Source organism: Lepisosteus platostomus, chromosome 19 (genome assembly GCF_059453375.1).
Source record: "Lepisosteus platostomus isolate fLepPlt1 chromosome 19, fLepPlt1.hap1, whole genome shotgun sequence".
NCBI classification, from domain to species: domain Eukaryota; kingdom Metazoa; phylum Chordata; class Actinopteri; order Semionotiformes; family Lepisosteidae; genus Lepisosteus; species Lepisosteus platostomus.
Window position 1 is genome coordinate 2,860,918 of NC_142629.1, and position 23,604 is coordinate 2,884,521.

The 23,604-nt window shown below is 44.7% G+C and overlaps 2 protein-coding genes and 2 long non-coding RNA genes across 8 annotated transcripts; 2 read left to right on the top strand and 2 right to left on the bottom strand.

Moving 5' to 3' along the window:
• Positions 1–169: 169 nt before the first annotated feature.
• tmc5 (transmembrane channel like 5) lies at positions 170–19,851 on the top strand. 4 transcript variants are annotated; one of them, XM_088612212.1, is made up of 23 exons: positions 170–310; positions 1,162–1,480; positions 4,532–4,775; positions 5,613–5,803; positions 6,672–6,785; positions 7,798–7,923; positions 8,555–8,657; positions 9,611–9,692; positions 9,973–10,224; positions 10,598–10,770; positions 11,143–11,287; positions 11,660–11,815; positions 12,172–12,341; positions 13,187–13,265; positions 14,228–14,325; positions 14,664–14,759; positions 15,389–15,464; positions 15,720–15,853; positions 16,678–16,851; positions 17,734–17,812; positions 17,992–18,096; positions 18,977–19,046; positions 19,234–19,851. In XM_088612212.1, the coding sequence occupies exons 3-23, from the start codon at positions 4,702–4,704 to the stop codon at positions 19,350–19,352; spliced, it is 2,616 nt and encodes an 871-aa protein (XP_088468338.1). In that variant the 5' UTR covers positions 170–310; positions 1,162–1,480; positions 4,532–4,701; the 3' UTR covers positions 19,353–19,851. The 4 variants fall into 4 exon arrangements, with proteins under 4 accessions (XP_088468338.1, XP_088468335.1, XP_088468334.1 ...); XM_088612209.1 differs by lacking the exons at positions 18,977–19,046; positions 19,234–19,851 and adding an exon at positions 18,308–18,882 and having other exon boundaries at positions 1,162–1,302; positions 1,400–1,480; XM_088612208.1 differs by lacking the exons at positions 18,977–19,046; positions 19,234–19,851 and adding an exon at positions 18,308–18,882.
• On the bottom strand, positions 9,003–14,353 carry LOC148644889 (uncharacterized). Its single transcript, XR_015928244.1, has 3 exons — positions 14,216–14,353; positions 11,112–11,868; positions 9,003–10,791 (listed from the first exon to the last, which is right to left on the bottom strand). It is a non-coding gene; the product is annotated as an uncharacterized LOC148644889 (long non-coding RNA).
• LOC148644890 (uncharacterized) lies at positions 16,757–19,644 on the bottom strand. The gene is made up of 3 exons (XR_015928243.1): positions 19,504–19,644; positions 17,700–17,833; positions 16,757–16,895 (listed from the first exon to the last, which is right to left on the bottom strand). It is a non-coding gene; the product is annotated as an uncharacterized LOC148644890 (long non-coding RNA).
• A 404-nt stretch (positions 19,852–20,255) lies between the features above and the next one.
• Positions 20,256–23,604, top strand: mettl26 (methyltransferase like 26). Of its 2 annotated transcripts, XM_088612238.1 has the most exons (6): positions 20,257–20,687; positions 22,009–22,171; positions 22,418–22,477; positions 22,909–22,976; positions 23,072–23,150; positions 23,265–23,604. In XM_088612238.1, exons 1-6 carry the CDS (start codon positions 20,494–20,496, stop codon positions 23,319–23,321), a joined length of 621 nt encoding a protein of 206 aa, XP_088468364.1. In that variant the 5' UTR covers positions 20,257–20,493; the 3' UTR covers positions 23,322–23,604. The 2 variants fall into 2 exon arrangements, with proteins under 2 accessions (XP_088468366.1, XP_088468364.1); XM_088612240.1 differs by lacking the exon at positions 22,418–22,477 and having other exon boundaries at positions 20,256–20,687.

Sequence of the window (23,604 nt, forward strand, 5' to 3'; positions counted from 1 at the left end):
TTCATTCGTTTACTGCTACATCTACTACAAGTGTGTTTTAATATTTTAGTAAAGTTTTATATGGAAAGATGGGTTTAATTTGAATGAAACATGGATTAATACACAGTTGTTAGTCAAATTAAACGGTTTCCGGCCTGTGTGTAACGGTCGAGGGGGGAGCCGTTAAAATGTCCGTTATTAACGGCCGTCCCGAGCGCTTTTATGCTTCAGAATGTGTTCAGTTTCCAACCTTTGGAAGTGAACTTCAGTTAAAAATCAAGAACTTGCCATAACGGTGAAAAGTCATTTGGTTCATTCAGGCGATAGAAATGTAAGATATTAATTTTTTTTTTTAATTGCAAGAATCTGAGAGAGCCACAGAACCTCTCCAGCGAGGAAAATCCGGTGGTATCATATTAATATAAACTGTGGAAGAAAGTCTAAAAAACAGATTAGATCATTTCTTTTTTCTATCTTTCTATAAAATATATTTTATAGAAATTTCTAGGGCAATTTCTAGGAAGCTTTTGTGCCCCTGGTAAAGTTTTTACAGCACAACAGTGTTCGCTAGAACACAAAACCCGCTTTTACTGCTTAATAACGTTATGCAAATACCCCTGTGCTCCCTGTAACACACCGTGCCTCTTACCATGCATTTATTCAATACCAAATATGAATTTCAAATGCAATGTATCGAGATTAGTTCATTCTGGCAGGGATTAAATCCAGAATTACAGATTACAACAGCCCTATTTCTGATACTTAAAATGTTCAGAAGATCTTGGAGAGTTTGTAACCTAGTCCTAGAAATTAAAGACAGCGGTGCTGATATTACTTCCCTGTGCAGCGGTGAAGTTTTGTTTTAAATACACTGAAGTCATTCATTACAGTGGCTATCTGGTAACATTACATTTCTGTAAGAAGTATCCATTATTTCATATATCGCGGCGAGAGAAACAGGGTGGGTTTTAATATTACGCAATCCACTTCAAGATTCTTCTTAGTTGTTGACATCTTGCAGTTTTCTTTTTACTGTACGTGCGCTATTTCATTGCTTAAAAATAAAAACCCTTTTCAGATCTGTAAACTCTCCAGGAAGTAACGGGTACTGGAATTGGAGGTCTGCTCGGTAGTTCACCTTTGCTTGTTTAGAAATTCACTTTTTTTTCCCCCCTCTGGAAGAGAAAGTTCCGGGAGGTGGATCACTCGCTTTTATCATCGGTGATTAACGAAAAAGCTGGTGTCCTTTGGACAGAGTCCCGAAGCTCAGCCACACTCCGCGGGTGGCGCTTGAAGATAGGTGAATCCTAACGCTGGAAATAAGCAAGTGTTTTTTTATTTATATATAATTGATCGGTTTTGTTTGTTTTGAACCGCGTTGACAGTGTCAAAGACCTTTCCCTCTAATTGACCCTCACAGAAGAAGGATATTTGCGAATCCCACGTCCCGCGTCTGTAGGGGAATGTGAATGATCCACCGGATCGAGAAAGACAGATAGAGGTAAGTCATATTCAGCACTCCCAATACAAGTAGCTGGAGTGGACCAGTACAACACACTGGTATTTAAATTGCGATAAAGTATGAGCTCAGGTGTTTGTTTGTTTCAGGGACGCCCGTAGAAAGATCCCACACGGGAATATCAGCTCTTCTTGACACGCAATGTTGCTTTCGGATCAGTAACCAAAACATATCAACAGGTTTATACTGTATAAATGGCTGCACTTACTGTATATGCTGTAGGTTTGAGCCGGTCTTGGGATCGAGTTAGAATGAAGGATTGTAAACTTAATATTTCTGTTAACCGCTCCTTGGTGGTTTCTAAAATCGCCACTCTGACGTCTTTACAATATAATCCCGGATAGATCAGATTTTCCTTTTCAAGACACAACACGGATATTAATAGACGGTGGATTAAGTTTGAAATGAAACGTTTTAAGACTGTAGCAAAGAAACGAAAGCAAGAAAGTGCATTTTAGAAATAGCTCAATTCTGTTTGGCAAGAAACGTTAAAGAGTTTGTATTTTTCAGCCCATATTTTAGTTTGTCGAATGAACGTACAGTACAAGTATGTTTTAAGTTTTAAGAAACGGTCCATATAGTCGTGTATATTTGACAACTCTGGCCAGCATTGGGTACAGGAGTTTATATTTTTGCAGAATCTTGACGCCCATTCATAACTAGTTCTCACTAAAGCTCAGATTAATTTAATTAGATTACATCTGTTTACGGTTTAACTGGATTTGCAACAATTCATTCCGTGATAGCCGGAGCAACACATTCACATTGAAGTGACAGGTGCACCTGTTCTTACGAGATGTACTGTTATCTGAAGTGGAAATGTTAGGAAACACAATATATAATTATAAAATCAATAAAAACGATTTTTGTAAGTGTATTCTAAATTTGGTTTTCTAATGATCAACACATTCTGAATGTATTCATAAATATTTCAGATAAAAAAACTAAATAAATCATTAATTGGATTACTGTCCAAAATAGAAAACATACTGTTTAAGACTGATCCACAGTCATGATATAAAAGGAGTACATTTCTATGTTAAATAGCAGCAGAGGAAAACAATGTTGTCAGTACATTAACTGTAACAACACTGTTAATACTGTTTTTATTATGAAAGCAAAATTTGATAACTTGTGAATTAAAGATAATTTATGAATTATATCATGTCTCAAGATAAACGTGTTGAAGTAACACTAGCTGATTAAAGAGATACTGCTCTGTATTTGTTTAAAGTCTGTGATTAAGGTATTGTATTACTCATTTGTTCATGAATCAGTGTTATGACCACAGAGGTCAGTTTCAGAAAGTTTTATTTGGATGTATTTATTCCATTCCAAATAAGAGTTTCAAATGTAATGAATTGAGATTACAATCTGTATACTTCACCAGCATTTGGATCTATTTTAATTCCAGAATTCCTCTTTCTATTCTTTAAAGTATTTAGAAGAGCGTGAGAAATTTGCAACCTAATCCTACAAATTCTGACTGTTATGTCGTGAATACTTCCTGGAACAGCGGTTAAGTGTTGGAAATTTGAAAAAGTAACCATGTAATTTACTCACGATAACTAGCCTAATTTTATCATGTTTACCTAGACACCAAGGAATTGCAATGTAAAAGACAAGCAAATTTGCTTAAGAATGCAGTCAGTGTACAAGTATTTAATGGAATATAGCTTTATGTGGAGTAAGATACAGTATCTTTTAGCACTGTACAACTCCACTATCAAACTCTCATATTGAGTCATCAGACTTTGGAATCTGCTGTAATTCTTGGATCTTTAATCCAACAGTGAAAAGCTGTGTTTCTTATTCCTGTTGGCCAAATCTGAGGCAATAAGGTGGAACTCGGTAATTGTTCAGACACAAAATAGCAAAAAATTAAGAAAGCAGCTTGTTAGCTGTACACACAAGTATAACATTCATTTCATGATGTGCTGTGTGCTGTGGTCAAGGCAATATCGGTCTGTCCCAAATGTTAGCCCTCACAAAGAGTATAGGGAAGAGGGGGGCAAGTTTTTGTGCAGAACTGTTTGTTTAATGTCGGTCTGCGCTTGTGGTCCTAGTGATAGGCAGGGGCGAGGGAAATGAATAAGTACATTAGGCTTTTTAGAGTAGTGTTTATCTCAAACTTCAGGTGCTGTGGCTTTGAGTCGGGAGCTGTGTCAACAGGACACCCCTTAAGAGGCTCCATAGCCAAAAACATTGTTCTTTCTTCCTGCTTTTCAGCACAGAACTGAACTCTGCTTCTTTCCACAAGCCTTTTGTAAGAAATTAATTCTATTTACATTATTTTGAGGCATTTAAATGTTTGCCATTGTATGTTATTCATTTTTGCTTTGTTTGCTTATTAAAACCATATTTTAACTGATCCAACACGAAGTCCACTAGGTAACTGAATCCAAGGGTGTAATGTCTAATGTCTTCACTAATTTATGAGTTTTAACTGCTAATTAAGGTGGCTAAGCACTATGCAGCTTTCATATCTAGATTTAGATCTTCTCTCACTGCTGTCCGCTTTTCCCCTCTAACTTTTACAGTCCTGTCTGCAATTTTCTCCTTATCTCTCTGTGCCAGGAAGTAACGAACTTCCTTGATCGATACAGGGGACAGTAAGCTGTGGGGCTTGATTAAACCCAAGACAAGTTCAAAACTCACAGACACACATTGCAGTGAACACAGAAATAGATTGCTTCTCCATAAAGAGACCTTTTCTGCCAACAGGCTGGCACTGTCTTATTCGCTGCAGGGCTGCTGACATTGAAGCTATTCTGAAATTGGATCTCCTCATTCATTTGTAATGAATACGTGTGAGGGGAATAGGGTTACCGTCTGAATTCAGACAGGGATGTGCTCCCAGGTATGAGTATGTTTTTTTTTTCTAGAAGCGTGTATTTCAATTCTCTTTGTTCATGTCTAGGATTATGAACATGAGAATTTAAGCAGAATTATCAGAAGTGTGAAATCTCTGAGACAACAGAAAGTGCTCGTCCCGAGCTGTGTGTTTCAGAGTTCTCTTTCTGCAATGTCCAGGGCCTGCTGCAGGAATTGGACGGGCCTGCAGGGGTCAGTGCTGAGACCCCTGTGATTGGCTGGTGTGTGATCGCCCGGTGCAGCCTTATTCCAGGCCCTTGGGTCCTGGAAAGAAGATGACATACTGAGGGAGGAAAAGACTGGAGACAGCGAGGGAGGAAGACTCAGCCATGTCCTACTACAGCCAGGGTGGTGTCCTGAACCCTGCGTACCACCAGTCTGAGACCCTGGAGATGGACAGGAGGTGGGTCTGTGTGGCATTTAGGAGGACAGAATCTCTGGTTCTCATCAGAAGAAACATTCATACCCCCTAGTTATTGCTGTGTTTTTTATTTTCACTGACTACGTTTTTAAAAATATTATTACGCTCTTACCTTCCTTGGTTGGGTCTCCCTTGTAAAACACATTTCAACCCCTGTGTGCCTCCCTATAGAAATAAAATTGAAATTGAAACATTTTAGATTATGAGATATTACAGAAGGTTACAGAAATTTGTCACATGATTCCCGAACAGATCATATCCGGTAGTTTACTGCCACTACCAGGATCTAAACTTTTTTCCACCCCAGATCCTGTTTATATGCAAATAAAGAAAGAGGAAGAAAAAGGGAATTTACAGTCAATTTCCTGTGAAGGACTGGATAAACGATGTCATGGTTTGCCCTTCCATTTTTAACGATTAATTTTGGAAGGATTTTAACAATTACATTTGAAGACCCTCAGAAAGGTACTTGTTTAGGGCAGACAAGAACTTTCTTCATTCACAAGGCATTTGGATAACCAGAGCTGATCCCCTGATCCCTTTGGGGTTTGTTGATCTCTTACAACCAGCTAGTGCTCCAGGCCTGGAGACCTTTGACCAATCATCGAAAGAGCTTGTTCAAATAAGTTAATAAGGCATACAGTGTAATGAAGAAAAGGGAGATCCTGTAGCCTTCATTGACTGAAATTGCTCCCCTCGCACTTGGCCACTCTTCTCCAGTCACCTGAGTCCCAGTGCACTGCACTGCACACCCCAGAACCTCAGTGGGGCTACCCCCAGGACTGCATAAGGAGGCAGTTCCTCTTCCTGTCTCTGCAGCTCCTCCAGGACGGCTCAGCCCCTGAACCCGTATGACAGCAGTGGCCCGGGAGGGCAGCGGGACAGGGGCGCCGGTGGCTGGAGCAGCACTGGGATGCTGCCACCCTACGGTGAGGAGGGGGGCTATGACACCCTGCCCATGAGACCCCTGCCACCCCAGACTCGCCCTCCCCTGGAACACCGAGGACAGAGTGAGTGAGACTAGTTGTAGAGAGGTGTTAGGATGAACTGTAGGAAACGCAGACTGCAGAGAACCAACCTGCACTCGTCTTAAATCATCCTCATGAAATCCTTTGTGTTTTCTTCCTAATACTGCAAGTTCTGTACTAACATACAGAAAGTTAAGACAGTGATCTTATTATAACTTAAAGTACAGTTTCTTTTCATACTGTTGCATTATTCCACATGCATAATGCACATATGTATTATGTCATTTGGCCATAGATTTATTCCCCAGGTCACCCTATATTCCTGTAGCTCCCTTACACAACAGCTGGCCATGAGACAGTCTAGACTGTCTCTTTCCTGTTCTAATAATTAAGAGAAAGGTGGACTGCTGCAGAAAATGGCAGTTGGCTTTCAAAGAGCTACCCCCAAGAGAATAATTAACAAAGACATCTGTGCCTCTGGACATACGAAAGGCAAAGCTCAAATTAAAAATACAGCTGTCTGACAGTACTATTAAGACTGGGCGGATTAGTAGCAATTTAAACTACAATCTAAATTGCTTCAGTTCACAGGAGTACGTTTAATTTCTGTGTAAGTAAGCAGGGCATTATAAAACCCTGTTTATTCATCTTGAGTGAAGCGAGATGTGATCCTCTGGGGTTTCAGGGTCTTACCATAACACCAGTTCTTCTACTGTACAGGGCACTCACACAAGCCTGTAGCCATGAAAGAGTGTAGCTATAATGTATAGCTATACGTCACTGAGTTCTGCAAGAAGATTAATGGATGAGATACTCTGGTGTTCTTCATTGCTGGTGTTAAGGTTATAGCCATTTATCTCTTTCACATGCAGATCTGCTGATCCACATGTCTGTGCCTCTCTTTCCTCAGCCAACCGAGGGTTCGAAAGGGACTCTGTGATAGAGTATAACTCAGGCCCACAGGACTGGTATCAAGGCAGACACCACGTTGATTACCAAGACCAGCCTGATTATTCACGGAGAGGTGGGGATCGAGACCCTTTGCGGTGCTGGTCTATCAATAATATCCGTTTTTAACATGAACAGAACTCAAGAGTGGGTTTAGTTACCACAGGTGCACAACACTGCACAGGAGACTGTTGGAGCAGGTGTGAAAAGAAGCCAGGTCATTTTAAAGGGTGTCTTTGAACTTACAGAGGCAGACGACGTGATAAATCTTAGAACTTCAATGACCTGGATACATGTCCAAAATGTGGCCTTCCCAAAACAAACATTCTGCTTTCCCCTCATTAATGATTAACTGTAACTGGGCTAAACCACAGGGTCTCACCCTCTTGCAAAACAAATACAATAAAGTCATTCATTAGTATAATGTAGTATAGTATAATCAAATATGGGGGTGTTTATTTATCAGTGAGATATGATTTTATTAAGTGTTTCTCCAACATTATCCCCCTGTCTTGAAATAGCATGGTTCAACATGTGTCATTTTAACATACCCTGTCAGCCCAAGCTAGTCTGTCATTTTAAATGTGTGTTGTGCTGCCATGGAATCAGCTTTCACCCAGATGAGCAAACAGTAACAGCAGGAAACACAACATACCTTCCCGGTTGTGCAGTTAATTTAGGAGGATAGAATTACTGACGGGATTACAGACATAGGGTACGTCAGTGTCATTGTCCACCTGATTTCCACTAAAGTGATTAAGCTCTGTGCACTTATTTTCAATTGGCATAGTGATAATCACTTCAAAATGTACTGTGATAGCACTTCCATTTGTGTTTACTTAATAACAGTAAATAATATTATGAGTCAGACATTCCTAATGTGCAAAGATCAAATATTTAAACCCTGTAGCTCTCAAAAATAAGTCTTAGTAAGTCAGTGATGAATGTATTGTGAATAAAAGGTAATGGATTCATGTATTTACTATATTAAATGTTAAAACTGCCTTTTTACATTTACATTTCCTAGAAAAGCAATATTGCATGTATATGCGGAATATGTTCAGAAATGTATACTCCCTGCCTTGTAGAGGGCGGTGCCCTGCGGCGGAGAGCATCCCGGAGAAGGAGCCTGTTCCCTGCTGGCACCCTGAGTGCCACAGCTCTGGGCAGACTGGGGCTTACTGCAGAGGACTTCCGGGAGGAAATTGAGAGAGGTACGTCCTGCTGTACTGCCCTGAGCCCGCCAAGCTGAAGCCGAGTTTCAGGAGACTCTGCAGTTCCTGTGGGGAGTGTCCCAGTGCAGTACAGGGAAACAGGCCTGTTACGCTGCGAAGATCTAAAGTGAGTGATTAGAATAGTCTCCTGTCCTTAAGCTGTCCATTTAGAAGGTGTTGGTGCCTCCAGGTTTTGGGTACATGAAAAATAAAAGATATCATCATTCATATCACGTCACAACTGATATTGTGTCCCAAAAATATATGCTCCTTATATCCGATGTTTTATTGAATGCAAATTGAGTGTACACTGTACTAGTAAAGGAATGCTTTGTGTTTCATAAATGCCAGCACCTACTAGCTATTTCTCTTGAGTAATCAAAAGCAAGTGTACAGTGAAGAACATTGTTTTTCTGGGGTAAGCTCTGCATCCGAAGCACACAGCCGCAGTAACTTTCAGAACAGAGACAGGTGAAAAGCAATGCAATAGTGAAAGCAGGAATTATTGTCAGTATGACTCAGCATTGCCATGGTAAGCTGCATGAGTCCAGTACATGCATATAGGAATCCTTAGCTGGAGTAGCCCAGAGGGCTAACATTGTCCTGAAGCCCACTAGTCCCCTTTCCATAGAGGAGCAAGACCTGGTGACTGAACTGGCAGCCAAGTCCATCAGAGACAGAGTCCGAGCTATCCGCCAGCTTCCCATGAGCCTCCAGGACAAGAGCCACGTCAGGTGGGTCATGTTAACAAACTATGGGCCAAAGTGCGATCACTTATGTATTACTTTGTATTTATTACTATGTTTAGTTACTTATTAAAGCCATTAAATGCTCACCACTGTTGCTTCTTTTTCATAATAAATGCTGGAAGGCTATATATAAATGCAAAATAAAGACAGAAATTGTCTGCATCAATACCTGTTATCACAGATAAAGAACAATAAAGTCCCATCACCATACCCAGGAGTGTGTATTTGTAAATACAATGCAGTCTAAACCTCTGCAGAATGTGCCTCAATAAAAGATGCATTGTAGAAAAGTTTGTTTAGCTTCAAGGATATGATGCTGAAAACTAAAAATAGCAGAAAACACATTTTTATTTATAAAATGTATCTCTTCAGTCACCAATGGCAGCACTGTTCTCACTAGCTGATGACCTGTTACGCAGTGTGCTAGGTTTAGTATTCATTCACATTACCACAAATCTTGGACATAATGATTAAATGGCAGAAACAATTACTTGAGGTCTCTAATCAAGCTGTAGTTAATGTGTCACATACAAATATTAGAGTTATAACCACAGAACTAGAGCACACTGGAAATGAATATTAATGCATTATTACATTGGCCAGTGTTTTGTAGTCAAATCTAATTAGATCTGCCATTTATTTAGTGATGGTGTTTAAATAGTGCAATGTATATATGTGTCTTCTACTTAGAGCAACATTTAAACCTTCATATTTAAATGATCAATGTAATTAATGTTATAATAAAAACCTTAAATCATTTGTAAGACGCTATAAATTAAAATCCCACCATAGTAACAGAGGAATTGTAAACAGAATGCTTAATCATCTGCTGTTGTTCCGTTTGGATCATGTGGCTGAGGAGCGCAGCTACAGTCACAGGCAGCAGGCACGGCACAGTCCCAGCACCCCCTGACTCATGTTCACGCTGCTCTTCCTAGGAAGCAAGTGCTCCTGCTCGTCACATCCAAGAGACGGCTGCAGCTGACCTGCTGTACGGACTGCACCGAGAGCGTCTCCTTGGTGAGGCCCTGCTCTGCCACATGCAGGACTGCTCGTTCCTTCAGGAGATGAACATTTACTAGACCTAGATACAGCGTGTCATACCTCTCGGCCTTGTGTGATTCACCAAGAGTCATCTCCAGTAGGACTCTGTCACTCTGTTTTATTTCCTCACTCTTTCCATTCCGGTCCCAAGTCTCCAGGAAGGCTTTTCTCTGTAAAACGTTTGCAGGGCTCACCAGCTTCTAGCCCACAAGCTGTACCACTAACAGTCCCTCCTCTGCCCCTCTCTCCCTTGCAGTTCTTCCGCAGGCTTGGGGGACACCTGTCCTCTGTGCAGCAGGCTCTGGAGCTGTGGAGCGGCACCCTCAAGGAGATCGGGGGCAGGTTCGGCTCCAGCGTGCTCTCCTTCTTCACCTTCCTCAAGTGGCTGCTCATGTTCAATGTCTTCTCCTTCCTCATCAACTTCGGCTTCATCACCGTGCCCCAGCTGTTGGAGCCGCCAGGAGGTCCCAACGTGTCGTTCCGGGGGCTGGAGATCCTCACCGGGTCTGTGAGTGCCGCGTCTCTGATCTGCTGTGTACCCCGAAATCGTCTGACTCGACACACAACGCAGAGCTCATTTAAGGGCTGCTGGGATGTTTACAGATACAGCATCTTCAGGCATTTTTATTTTGAATTTCAGCCTGGAATTGATTATAAAGAGGGGCCAAAGCCCAAAATTAATTTATATCCACATTTTGGATCTACCGCCACCCCCCTACAACAGTCCCTGACAGTTCAGCATAAATGAAAGAATGAGGAACGTAGCAGCTCTTTTGAAATAGTTTGACTTGCATGTTTGAAAAATAAAACCATTCAATCTCCTTTTCCATGTGGTTCAAGATCCCTGTCCTTCCTATTCAAGATGAGATGTCTTTCCTCAGGGTTATTTCAGCTACACCGTGCTGTATTATGGTTACTACAGTAATGGCTCAGTGTCGGGAAGCAGCGCCAGCAGCAGCCAGAATAGCACCCTGCCACAGTACGACATGCAGTTGGCATACTTCTTCACCATGGGCACCTACCTGGTGCTGTGTGGCCTCTGCCTTGTCTACAGGTCAGTCCATGTGTTGGAACTCTATGGAAAACAATTCTGGGAATGCTTACGGTTTTGATAACGGTTGTCAATTCAGAAAATAGAAATTCGTAATGTTCTAAACAAATTATAAGTTTTATAAAACCCAAATGAAGAAGACGGGGATCATTTAAAGGAGTTCGACAACAGGAGCAACTCCTTTGCAGACTGTAGACAAGCCCAGCTCTGTAAATACCAGACTTACTGGGTGTATCAAAGACCTACGTGTTAATGGGCTAGAAGATCTGAAAATGAACTGCCCCTGTCAGACAGATTCTTCTAGATTCTTACAGCAATACCACAGAGGGGTGCCACCTGCTTACCCCTCCATCCTTCATCTCTGTCCTCCGGCAGCGCGGCGCGGTCCTTCCGGGAGAACTTCATGCTGGGAGGAGAGCTGTCGGGCCGTGCCTGGCGCCTGCTGTGCAGCTGGGACTTCAGCGTCGTCAACGAGAAGGCTGTGCAGCTGCGGCAGAGGAACCTGCAGATTCAGCTCAAGGTGACACATCAGATCGGCCACCCTTCCCAGGATTCAACCAGCTCTTCAGAGAACACCGTCACCTTTTCTCAAATGTTGTGGTACAGGTGAAACATCACCTGTCGATAAGCAGTCTTGACAACTGAGACATGCAAATGACATTGCTTCTGCAATCTGAATTCAAGTCTGGCTTTTTTCAGCCGCATCAAATAACAGTGACCCCAACATGCTCCAATAAACCAGAGGACTTAGAATAAAAAGAAAGGACTTACTCTGATCAGCAGCGATTTAACTGACATTTCCCTCCAAGACAAGAGAAACAGAAGGGAACATATTTCATTAGTTATCCTATACTGTCTTTATCATCTAAGTTTTGCTTTCTTTGCCTCCCAGGAGTCGCTGTCTGAAAGCGCCCAGAAACAGGCCGTGTCGTCCCTCTCCGAGAAGCTGTCTCACTTTGGCATCCACCTGGGCATCTGGCTCATCTCCTTAAGCCTGGCGCTGGGCTCCTGCGCTGCCGTTTACTTCCTGTGCCTCTTCAACCTCCAGGTGAGCGACCCTGCCAGGCTGCGGTGTCCACCAGCTTTCTTCCTGTCAGTAACCTTTCAAAATGGAATCAAGCATAATGCAGCAGAGTGAAATCATGTTAAGAGCAGGAAAAAGTGTGGTAAGAAGTAAAACATACCACAAGAAAGCAAAATAAACATATGGTATAAGCATGATGAAAGCTCTAACTCTAGAGCTCTCGGTCTATTCATATTTAATAGAAATTTGCTTAATTATCCGCGCCAGAGAGATTGTCCTCGTGTGTCTTTTTTACCGTTTATCCCGAAATACCAGGAAGCTCGGCTTCCGCTACCCTCCACCCACACCTGGCCTGACTGATGCTGTGCTCTGTCTTGCAGCTGATTGAGAACGCTCAGACCTCCAGCAGCCTGCAAGACGAGGCGTCGACCCTGCTGCTGCCCATCGTGGTGTCACTCATCAACCTGCTCATTCCGCTCCTCTACACCGTGCTCCGGAAGATAGAGCCCTTCACGGTCCAGCGCCACCAGATCTACACCCTCATCCTGAGGTCTGGGAGCTGCCCTCTTCACCCTTCCACCCACACCGTATCCCTTTCTCCTCTCCTCCTGCTGGTCCCTCCCATGAAGGCTGGGCACATATTCCTCATTCCACCCACTGTGCATCTCGGTCCTGCTGCCTGCATCATTTGCTCTTTTTCTCTGCTAGAATCAGGTTTTCCAAGGCTCTTTCGCAGATCTCAACATTCTCTGATCATTTGTGGAGACCTACGCTGCACTCGCCAGGCCGAATGAGGCGATTTAGTGCCGTGGAGAGAATCTAATAGCAGGAAGTGGTCAGGTAGAACATGGCAAACAATCAGATGAGCAGAGTCCAAAGCCGTCGCTGTAACAAGCCAGGTCAAGCATTTCACTGAGGTACCAGAAAGGAAAAAAAAGTCTGAAGACTGAGTCCAAAGTACGAAAGCAGGCAGGGATCAAAGATACCGGAGGAAGTTACCAACAATAGGGGCAAGTCAGAGAAAGCAAAACAAACGAAACCAGGAGGTTAGACTAACACGCACCGAGCAGGATGTCAAGACTTGGGACAAACTGAGCAGAGAATTAATGCTGAGTCTGATCTTAAGTAGCAAAATAATTTAATTTCGTGCAGGTGGTACTGAATTCTTCTCCGATTAACTATGATAATTGTCAGTTTGCCTGATGGAAGTGGAGCTCTTTCAATTGCTGTGGCGTTTCGGATGTGCATAATATTTTTTTTTTCCAGGAGAGTGGGTATAACAAGTTGAGAACAGTTTGTACCTCGATTCCTTGATGTACCTTTCAGATTCACAACAGTCAGTCTCTCTGTCACGAATACTTTAAAAGAGAAATCCCCTGTTTTCCTCTGTTTTAGGAATGTCATTCTCAAGATGTCCATTGTTGGTGTGCTCTGTTACTACTGGCTGGAAAAAGTCACCAATTCCAAAATTCAGGTAACATAGAGGTCTGCTATAAGAGCTGTTGCTCCTTTGGATACTAGGAGTTGTTTCTTGAAAGAAGACTGGATAACACTTTTAAAAACAGCCTTTGAATTTGTTTCCAGTCTTCCACAACCTTTTGCATAGAACATTGCCTCCAATTCTCCTTCTATAACGTGTTGACTGGAAATGCACACAATATTCTGAATGTGGTCTTAACAGTGTGTTGCACAATAAGAAAATCCATGTTACTGTTTAATAAGTAGACCAGTAAGTAACTACAGTGGACCAGTAGTAATTGTGGACCAGTAAGTGGCAGTCTTTCCAAAACCAATTCCCCATCATGGTAACCAGGTATACTGCTATGTAGGAGGTGCCATGAGTCATTAAATGAATTTAGATCCAAACTACAAGGCCATTAAAGACCCCATGACACTGTTTGTTATAGTAGGTATTTCCTGTCTGAAAGCAATTTCTTGCTTCTACACCTGAACTACTGTATAATAGAACTACTGGTGCATATGGCTCCCACTGTCAACAAGGAGGGTGCTGCATTTTAGTGGATGAAGAGAGCTCATTGTGTGGAGCTCGTTTGGATCATCAACACTATCTGCTAGCCATTTATAGCCATTTCATTTACATAGGATCTGTACAGAGTTTTCTTTAGCTCACCATATCCTCAGCCAAGTGTTCTGCTTACTGATTAACGTTTCCAGTTATTCACCTCTGCTTGGCCAGGCAGGATCCCGGATGTGTGTTGTTTTTGCTAAATAGGAAAGAGCTATAGAACCTTGTGTGACTGCATAATATAAAGAGGCTCTTCTATGGATCCGTACATTTAGCAGTAGCAAATGTTCTCACAAACAGTTCCTGATGCAGTGTATTTCAGTAGAGTGCACAGTACCCAGACATTGTCTCCCTAGTGTTCCGTAACGGCTTGTATGAAACTAATGACCTGTGCTGACCTGTTCCTGCAGTGTTGGGAATCCTTTGTAGGGCAGGACCTCTACCGACTCGTCGTCATCGACTTCTTCTTCTGTCTAATAGGCTCCTTCTTCGGGGAGTTCCTGCACAGGTGAGTCAATTCACTGCTGGGGAAAGGACAAACTTTATTCCCAGACAATTATGTTCTTTCTTAGTCAAGCTTAGATCAACACAGGTATGATTAGGTGTTTATCTAAACCTGGAAAACACTCGTGTGTTTTCTGGTTGTTATATTAACTTATAAATGATTATAACAGACATCCTAACCTATGCTCCCAAGCTGAGATCTCCTTTGGGATGACCTTTGTGTTTCACATGTGCTTTGCTTGTCAAACTGAACATTTGTACTCCTTACTGCTGCAGACCTATGAGCTCTGCCAGACAGCAGTGGCCTGTCTGAGAGCGCTCCTTCTGTCTCTCTCGCTTCAGGGTTATTGGGGTGCGATGTGTGAAGAGCCTTGGGGTTCCAGAGTTTGACATTGCACGGAATGTTCTGGACCTAATCTACGCCCAGACATTAGCCTGGTAATGTCTCCTCCCTGACTCCACCCCACTGGGAGTGCTACCTCCCAGTACTGACACTCTATTGACATTTCCTTAGAAATTCCAGATCAGAGGGAAGCTTGGAGACTACTGGTCCCCCAGCACCACTTATAGGAACAATTAGGTTTTCCTATAAGGCAGGCATGCTTAGCTTCTAATGTCTGTCAAAATGAGCAAGAAGGTGGTAATGATGCTGTCTGTTATATAGCCCATGGAACCTCAGTGAAATACCTACAAGAGCATGGCTATGTATCAGGAATTTATTAAAGTTAGTTATGTGTTAGAGATTAAGACATGCTGCTTTGCTTCCTAGAAGAAATGACCTGCTGTAGACTTTCATTGAGAAAACAATTCTCAATTCTCACTACTTAGTTGAGAATTTCTGGGGATTGTGCCTGGCTGCCAGAAAGGCTGTACAGATAACTTACATCTCCAGAGTTGGATTACTTTGAAGGGCTGTTTTGCTGATGCACTGCAGACTGAACAGGCACATGCATTGGAATGGCATTTAAAAGCTCATCTTTCTCCTGGCTTAGAGAATGTGGTACCATACAGTCCCTTTTGTAAAACCACACAGTGCATTGTTCTCATTCTCTCTTCTCCCCTTGTAGGATTGGGATCTACTTCTCTCCACTGCTGCCTGTCATTCAAATCATTAAATTCTTCCTCATGTTTTACCTGAAGAAGGTGAGCCGTAGCTGAAGCTCCAGCCAGCTGAGGCTCCGGATGCTGCACTTTATTAAAAATACATCACAAATAAGTACATTTATTGATTAAAATAGATTTTCTCTTTAAATGCCTAAATCTATTTAAAACATTTGACTAATAAACGAAGTAATTTCAGCTGAAGTGCATGTGCTGTCTTCCACTAGTGTCACTAGTGTTTGTGCACATGGTTAGCCGACGCACACCACTGGTGAAGATTTTTGTCCTGTGCTCCAGGTGAGCCTGATGCAGAACTGCCAGCCGCCCCGGCGCCTGGGCAGGGCCGCGCAGATCCAGACCATCTTCATCCTGCTGCTGTTCTTCCCCTCCTTCGCCGGAGTGCTGTCCATGGTGGCCGTCACCGTGTGGAGGTACAGGACGCGGGGCCGTTCTTATACAGACGCTTCTGTTTTTTCTGTTCAGCTAGATTAGATCACTGCTTTTTTTATTATTATTATTATTATTATTATTATTATTAATAGCGCTATAATGCTTACACTTATATAGCGCTTTTCTAGACATTCCACTCAATGTGCTTTACCTGCACCACCACCAGTGTGCAGCCCCACCTGGATGATGTGACGGCAGCTATAGTCCACCAGAACGCTCCCCACACACCAGCTCTCAGTGGGGAGGAGAGCAGAGTAATGAAGCCAGTTTATAGATGGGGATTATCAGGAGGCCATGATTGGTAAAGGCCAATGGGAAATTTGGCCAGGAAGCCGGGATTACACCACTACTCTTTTCGAGAAACGCCCTGGGATTTTTAACGACCGGAGAGAGTTAGGACCTCGGTTTTACGTCTCATCCGAAGGACGGCGCCTTTTTACAGTGTAGTGTCCCCGTCACTGTACTGGGGCATTAGGACCCACACAGACCGTGGGGTGAGCGCCCCCTGCTGGCCCCACGAACACCTCTTCCACCAGCAAGCTTTTTCCCAGGAGGTCTCCCATCCAGGTACTGACCAGGCTCACACCTCCTGAGCTCCAGTGGGCTGCCAGTTCTGAGTTGCAGGGCGATATGGCTGCTGGCATTTATGGTTGTTTGCAACCTCATTGTAAACTGCTAAATAAAAGAATGGATTCTGTGCTCGTATCAGCCTGCTGTGTTCTCTGGACAGCTCCTGTCTGTCCACTCCTTCCCCCTTCCCCCTGTGCCATGTGTGCTGTCTGACTACTGCATTCCTTGACCTCAGGAGGAAACCCTCTGCGCTCTGTGGCCCTTTCCGGGGATTGCAGTCACCGTATGAGGCTGTGTCCCTGTGGATGAGCAATGTGGACATGATCCCGGGCTCTCGCTGGGCAGTGTGGATTTACAACAACCTCATTCAGAGCGTGCTCTTCTTCCTCCTCCTCAGCCTCGTCATCCTGTGAGCACCTCTGCTTTCTTACTCCCACCCATCTGGAGACAGGGCTGTGAGTCACGGAGGGCAGGTGAAAGAGTTTAGAGCTCAGCCAGTGGACCCAGCGCTTTACTTAAGCAAGAGCGAGAGTTTAATATTTTTATATTTCAGGGTTAGAAAAAATCATCATCGATAAGTGCATTTCAAACCACAATAAAAGTAAAATGTTCGCAGTAACTTGTAAAACCTCAATTTACATCGCAAAATAGACAACATTTCCAGGTATGTGTAGAGCCATGTTCTGCAATTCAGAACGAGGGGACCAAACCTCCAGTAAGATGTTGCGGCCCTTTTACATTGTAAAGAAGCAGGCTTGTGAATACATCTCTTTTAATCCAATAGAAATATTCACATTGCATTAGTCACTACAGTGACTAGTGAGCAGAACGGGCAGTTTCACGTCACAATTCGTGGGGACTAGAATGCCAGTTTGGGACAGCATGGCGACTTACAGTACTTTCACAAAGTTCACGATTTCATGCTTCATTCAAAATTTGAAAAAAAAAATTACGTCAATGCATTTATTTTGTTACCAAGATTTAATAACTCGTCTGAAAGAATTGGGACTGCAGTTCCCCTTTAAGTCACATTTTGGAATAGCAGTGTCTCCGCAATACACCGATTTCAGGATGACAGCAGAACCTCATTTATAGCTGTAGATGGGAGTGGTTTAATTAGCCTAGCAAATTACATGTGTAAGGATATAGTCTGGTGGGTGTAATCTCTAGAAAAAGTTTAATCGAGTGGTATAGAAATGTAGGAAATTATTGTCTCACCTACAACATTACTTAAAAACACATTGAAGGAACGCTTACCTGGGATCTTGTTGCTATGCTCTCTCCTCTCCAGAGTCCTGATATACCTGTACTGGCACATTGTTCGGGGGCGCAAGATTCTCATTCTTCTCTTGCGTGAGCAGATTGCTAATGTGAGTCTGGGCATGGTCTAGCTGTGGAACATGAATGGAAATTTCAAATTTGATTACACACATTTCATTGTTTCTTCATCTTTGTCCCACTCTCTTCTTATTGCACCACTGATGCACTATATCTACACATCCCCCTCCTCCCATCTCTCTGCACTCCCTCTGTCCTCTGTGCTCCTCAGGAGGGAAAGGACAAGACATTCCTCCTGGAGAAGCTGAAGAAGCTGCAGGGCCTGCAGACCCAGGGGAGGACATCTGTCCTCAAGCCACAGAGAGGGGCAGTGCAGGTCTGTGTGCAGAAAAAGAGTCTTTTACTGGTTCACTACGAACCTGGGGTTTCGTTAGCTGAATGATGACAACATACTGCACAGTCTAGCTACAGGTTTGGTAAGGCATAGTGGCTTTTACTCAGATTGAAAGTCAATGAATAGATGTCCCTGCCCCTCAGACTTGAGGCAGTCAGCTGAGAGGGGTAAAGAGATGACTCTCCTCCTGCAGGTGAAGCGTGGCAGAGGCACAGACAGGGCCAAGAGGCAAGAGCCTGGTGCAGGAGGCTCCTGGGCTGGCAGGGAGCAGAGCCAGGAGAGGGAGCCTGTGGGAACAGGCAAGGGGCAGGTGCAGAAGCAGAAGATCACAGAGCCAGGGAGCACCAGAGTGAACAGACTGCAGCAGGGTCCAAGACTGCCAAGCAGGGACAGGGTTCCCAGCCAGGGACAGATCGAGGGACACCCAGAAAGAGTCAGGGTACTGTGCTGGGAGCAGACTCCACAGAGCCAGGTGTCAGGCAGCAGAGGCAGGGTGGTGCTCCCCAGCCTGGATCTCAGGGGTAGCAGGAGAAGCAGAGCACCAGGATTAGCCCCGGGACCAGGAGCGAGAGACACGCTGCTGCCCGGATCTGTACCAGAGACTCCAGGCCCATCACAGGGTGGGACTCAGCCCAGCAGAGCTGCCTGGAGTGCAGATTCTTCATGGCTCCACCCTACCTAGGCTCTCCGGTCCCTATTCCCCTCATCAGCATTTCAAATCAGGACATAGTGTCCCAGTTGAATAATAAACAACAAAAGGACAAGTAATTCTGTGTTTTCATTTGATTTTTTAACTGTAATCTGACTGTCCTGTAGACAGTTTAAAACTTTTCCTCCTTCTTACTTTTTTATTTTTTTGCAGCAAAATGAACCGACTTTTCTCTCTCAGACCTTTGACAGACCTGACCTGGTTGAACCAGATTATGATGCAGGTGGGTACTCTTCCATGAGGCTGTTAAAAAAGCGAAAATACTCCACGGAAAAAAAAAAAACTGAAATCACAGACTGCTTGTTTCACTGTTGCCATACTAGCGCCACAGGAAGATTTCTTTGCAAAGGTCTTAAAACTCCAGCGTGATCCTTTCTTTAACACTGCTGTGGGCCTCCTGTCTCCACCAGCCTCTGACGACCGGCCTCCCAGGGCAGAGGGCACAGCGCCGGCCCTCTCCAGTGCACTGATACAGGCCATGATTGCCCGGCGGCAGGCAGAGGAAGAGGAGGATGAGGAGGGGTACTGAGGGAAATAACCCCCTGTCTCTGCTCCTAAAGGACAGCTGGGCTGTGCTTCCTGGGTTGATTCCAGTCTACAATGTGTTTACTGTCCTGTCAGCACTTAGAGAAAAGTCTAGCTAGTGTGTGGTAGCATCAATGATTAACAGACTTACTTACATAGCGATCAGCCGTGTTGCTGGGGTGGGACCTCCTCTGTCAAAAAGCACTTTCCGAATCCGAGACGCCCGTGGTCTCTTCTCCAGCTGGCTGGAGCGACACTCCCGGCCCACTGCGCTGTCTGCTGACGCCCCTGTCTCCACCTCCTCAGACACTAGGGGTCGCAACGTGCGTGTGAGATTGTTCTGCAGGGAAATATGAACCATCCTGCCGATTATATTTGAACTACAGCAAAAAAAAAAATGTTTCCCCACTTATTTATTGATGTATTTAGATAAAGATCTAAGTTGAGAGCCTTGTTTGGTTTGATACTGATGGAGTTGAAAAAATAAAACTTTTTTTTCTGAATGTGGATTTTCCATGTATCTGGTGTTCGACAAGCTCTATTTTGCTGTTGGGAAAGTGTTTTGCAGGCCTTACCAACAAGTCTGAGATAAACAATGCTTACATTACAGTATTTATGATAGAGATTACAGTATTTGAATCGGCATTTGGTGGTTGAAAAGGCAAGAACGTGTGCTTAATGGAGCTCCACTGATTACTGAATTCGGAAATAGACTTCAAACACAGACATCACTACAAAATCATTAAATGGTGAACTAGCAACTCACATCTTCAAATATCTAATAGCAAACGTAAGTTGCTAACATAATCATCTTTTCTAAAACTGTTTTGTTGTTATAAAACAATTTCGTTTTGCAGCGTTAGGGATTACCTGAATCTTACGCGAAAAACTACAAATCCCGGCAGCCACCGCGGCTTGACGCTCTTGCGGGGGTATGACGCACTGCTCTGGAACTGCACGTCTCGATGGCCTTCGGTGTGTGTCATTATAGTGACACACAGTAAGTTACCGCAGTTGAACTAGTTCCAGTCTTCTGCTTTCAGCCTAGGTGCAGTGCTTCACAGCACTGACCAACAGCAGCATTCGCAGCTGCTCTTTCCCTGTCCCCCAAGGAGCTTGGGCGAGCAGCGGCCGCCGATCCGAGGATGCTGTGCGCCGCCGCGGCGGACAGGAACAAGGAGCCGATCCTCCGTGTGCTGCGGGGCTGTGTGGACCCCAGCAGAGCGCTCCGGGCACTGGAGGTGTCCTCGGGCTCCGGGCAGCACGTCGTGCACTTCGCCCAGGCTCTGCCCCATATCACCTGGCAGCCGTCAGACATCGACCAGAGATCGCTGGACAGGTGAGCGCAGCCGCTGGCGCCCTGGGGCTCACGGTGGCGCAGAGGTCAAGCATTGCTGCCTCGCAGCGCTGGGGCACTGGGTTCAGATCTGAACCTGGCGGTGCTGTCCGTGTGGAGTTGGCAGGTTCTACCCGTGCTCGTGTGGGTTTCTGCCGTTAGCTCCGGTTTCCTCAAACAGTTCAAAGACATACTGGTAGGTTAATTGGCTTCTGGAAAAATTATCCCTGGTGTGAGTCTGTGTCTCCCCCGTGATGGAATAGTACCCTGTCCAGCCTGTATTCTCTTTTCAACTGCCTGCTAATTTATTCTACTTTTTTTTTAACACGCTTTCTCTCTCCAGCCTTGCCCTGTACTGGTTTAGTGTATCTGCGGTAGCTGACATTTCGTTTTGTTATTTTTATGTTTTGTTACCATTTTAAAAACTAGAATAAGATTTAAAAAAAGGCAGCAGTGCATTAACATGGCAAGTGCTGCATAACCTCTGACTCGTAACAGTAAAGAATAACATTCAGCACTGAAGCTGTTAATATTTTCCAAAAGCTCGAATAAAGAATGTGATTGTATTTAAAACACAAATTGTTTTGTATTGTTTTAGCTTGGCCTGATCTGCAACAAACATGAATCTCCGTATTCATCTGGATTCCACCTTGAATTAGCCATCCACCTGTTTTCTAACCCTTTCATCCAATTAAGGGTCAGGGGAGAGCTGCAGGCTGTCCTAGCAGGCAACGGGCACAAGGCAGGATACACACCCTGGACAGGACACCAGTCCATCACAGGGCACACACAGACTCACAACAATATTCCCAGAAGCCAGTTAACCTACCAGTTTGTCTTTGGATTGTGGGAGAAACCCACACAAACTCCATCCAGAATTGAACCCAGGATCTCAGCACTGTGAGGCAGTAAAGCCAGCCTCTGCACCGATGTGCTGCCCCATCTTGAATAAAAATATTCCAAATTAATTCAAACAAGTGATTCAAGTGTGCAGAATCGTCAAAAGGCACTGACAGAATCAACCCAGCAGACCTGTTCAGAATCAACAGTACAGCACAAGCAGGAGACACATGGGGGGAAACTAGGTCAACTGTCAACTGTTCTAGTCAACTGCAAGAACAGGACAACTTTACACAGCGAGCTGTGGGAGTGTGGAACAAGCTACTCACCCATGCTGTTGAAGCCAGTACGATGTCTTCTTTCAAGAAACAGCTGGATGAGATTCTTGGCTCATTTAACTGATACCAACTACGTTCTAAAGTAAAGATTTACATCTGCCCGACTTACCGGTGAATAAGCTGATGTGCCGTTTTCTCTCTCGCAGTATAGCAGCCTACAGGGAGCTGCTGAAACTGGAAAATGTCGAGCCTCCCATTCGCCTGGATGCATCCCAGAGCTGGGAGAGCTGGGGTGGGATCCAGCCCGAGTCCCTCCACCTCATAGTGAACATCAACATGATGCACATCTCTCCCCTGGCCTGCACTGAGGTGAAACACACACACACACACACACACACACACACACACACACACCTCACGCCGGCTTTTTCCGCTTAATTAACAAATCAGTACATCACTGCTGGTAAGACTGTGAGAGCCATTGATCTGATATTTCTGGAGTGAGCGCTGCACTGACAGTTCGACACTTTGATCCTGGAGGTAAAGAACCAGGTTTGCAGAATGAACGCCTTCATGGAAGCTAAGCTGTACCCCCACTTTCCTGTTCCTCTGCAGGGTTTGTTTAAAGCGTCAGGGAAGCTCCTGAAACCTCAAGGATTACTCCTGACGTATGGGGTAAGGATTCTGGAGAGAGTGCGCGTGTGTGTGTCGGTGATTTCTCTGGGTCGCTGCCAGACGACAGTACTTGTGCGGACAGGACACTATTTTGGAATGAGAATCCAATTGCTGTTGCGGTGATGGGCAAACAGCCCGCGTTCCAGGTTGTGAATTTCTGCGCGACACTCTGCGTCTTTTCAACATCTTGCTTCTGCTGCTACACACGGACATCACGCCTGCTCACCGTATGAGCAAAAGGCCCAGGTGTGAAGACTTAAGCCCCGAACCACCTACAGCAGCTCTATTACAGTTTAACACCCTGCTTTCTGGATTGACTATAGTGAAGGAAAAAGCAAAAAAAAAAGTTGTGGACAAGGGTCTGTTAATCCTGATTTGAGAAGAACGGACGTGCAGCCACAGTTAACTGTCCTGTCCGCTCTTCCCTGCAGCCCTACTCTGTGAATGGCCTGATCACCCCGCAGAGCAACGTGGACTTCGACCACAGCTTGAAGATGAGGTAAGTCCCGCCGGGCCGGCCCCGCGAGCGCCCGGACCCGACCAGACACCGGGCCCCGCCTGCGAGTGACAGCTCTGTGCCGTGTTGGCCGGCAGGAATCCGGACTGGGGCCTGAGGGACACCTCCCTGCTGACCGCGCTGGCCGAGCAGAACGGCATGTTCCTGGCGAAAGTGGTGAGCGAGACGCGCGGTCAGCTAGAGGAAACCGAGCGGGACGATTTGCGCACGGAGGGGAACGGGGACAATACCACTCTTTCTTTCTTTTCCCCCCCTGTTGTTTTTTTTCAGGTGGACATGCCGGCCAACAACAAGTGCCTCCTGTTCCGTAAAGAGAGCGTTGTGTAAAGGCCAGGCTGAGCTTCGCTGCGCCCAGCTACAGCGCCACCTAGAGGCTGCAACACCAACCAACATCGAGTCCTTACCTGCCAGCCTTTCGCTAACTGCTCTTCGTTGATATGAAGGAGTGGAGCAACTAACACGGTCACTGTGCACACTGCCTTCGAAACATACAGTCATCTACAAACAATGTACCATTTGAACCATAAGCTGCAATGAACAACACTGAGGAGCTGTTAAGATGTACACAGCTACAGAGAAGGATCCAAGAATAAAACACTTTGTGCTCTAA

What these genes read in the sequence shown, in the direction of transcription:
- tmc5 (XM_088612208.1), top strand. Translation starts at nt 4,702, where the DNA reads ATGTCCTACTACAGCCAGGGTGGTGTCCTGAACCCTGCGTACCACCAG. An exon ending in TGTGCCTCTTCAACCTCCAG is followed by an intron (nt 11,816 to 12,171) that starts GTGAGCGACCCT and finishes TCTGTCTTGCAG; the next exon opens with CTGATTGAGAACGCTCAGAC. An exon ending in TGCGTGAGCAGATTGCTAAT is followed by an intron (nt 17,813 to 17,991) that starts GTGAGTCTGGGC and finishes TGTGCTCCTCAG; the next exon opens with GAGGGAAAGGACAAGACATT.
- mettl26 (XM_088612238.1), top strand. Translation starts at nt 20,494, where the DNA reads ATGCTGTGCGCCGCCGCGGCGGACAGGAACAAGGAGCCGATCCTCCGT. An exon ending in CTCCCCTGGCCTGCACTGAG is followed by an intron (nt 22,172 to 22,417) that starts GTGAAACACACA and finishes GTTCCTCTGCAG; the next exon opens with GGTTTGTTTAAAGCGTCAGG. An exon ending in GATTACTCCTGACGTATGGG is followed by an intron (nt 22,478 to 22,908) that starts GTAAGGATTCTG and finishes TCTTCCCTGCAG; the next exon opens with CCCTACTCTGTGAATGGCCT.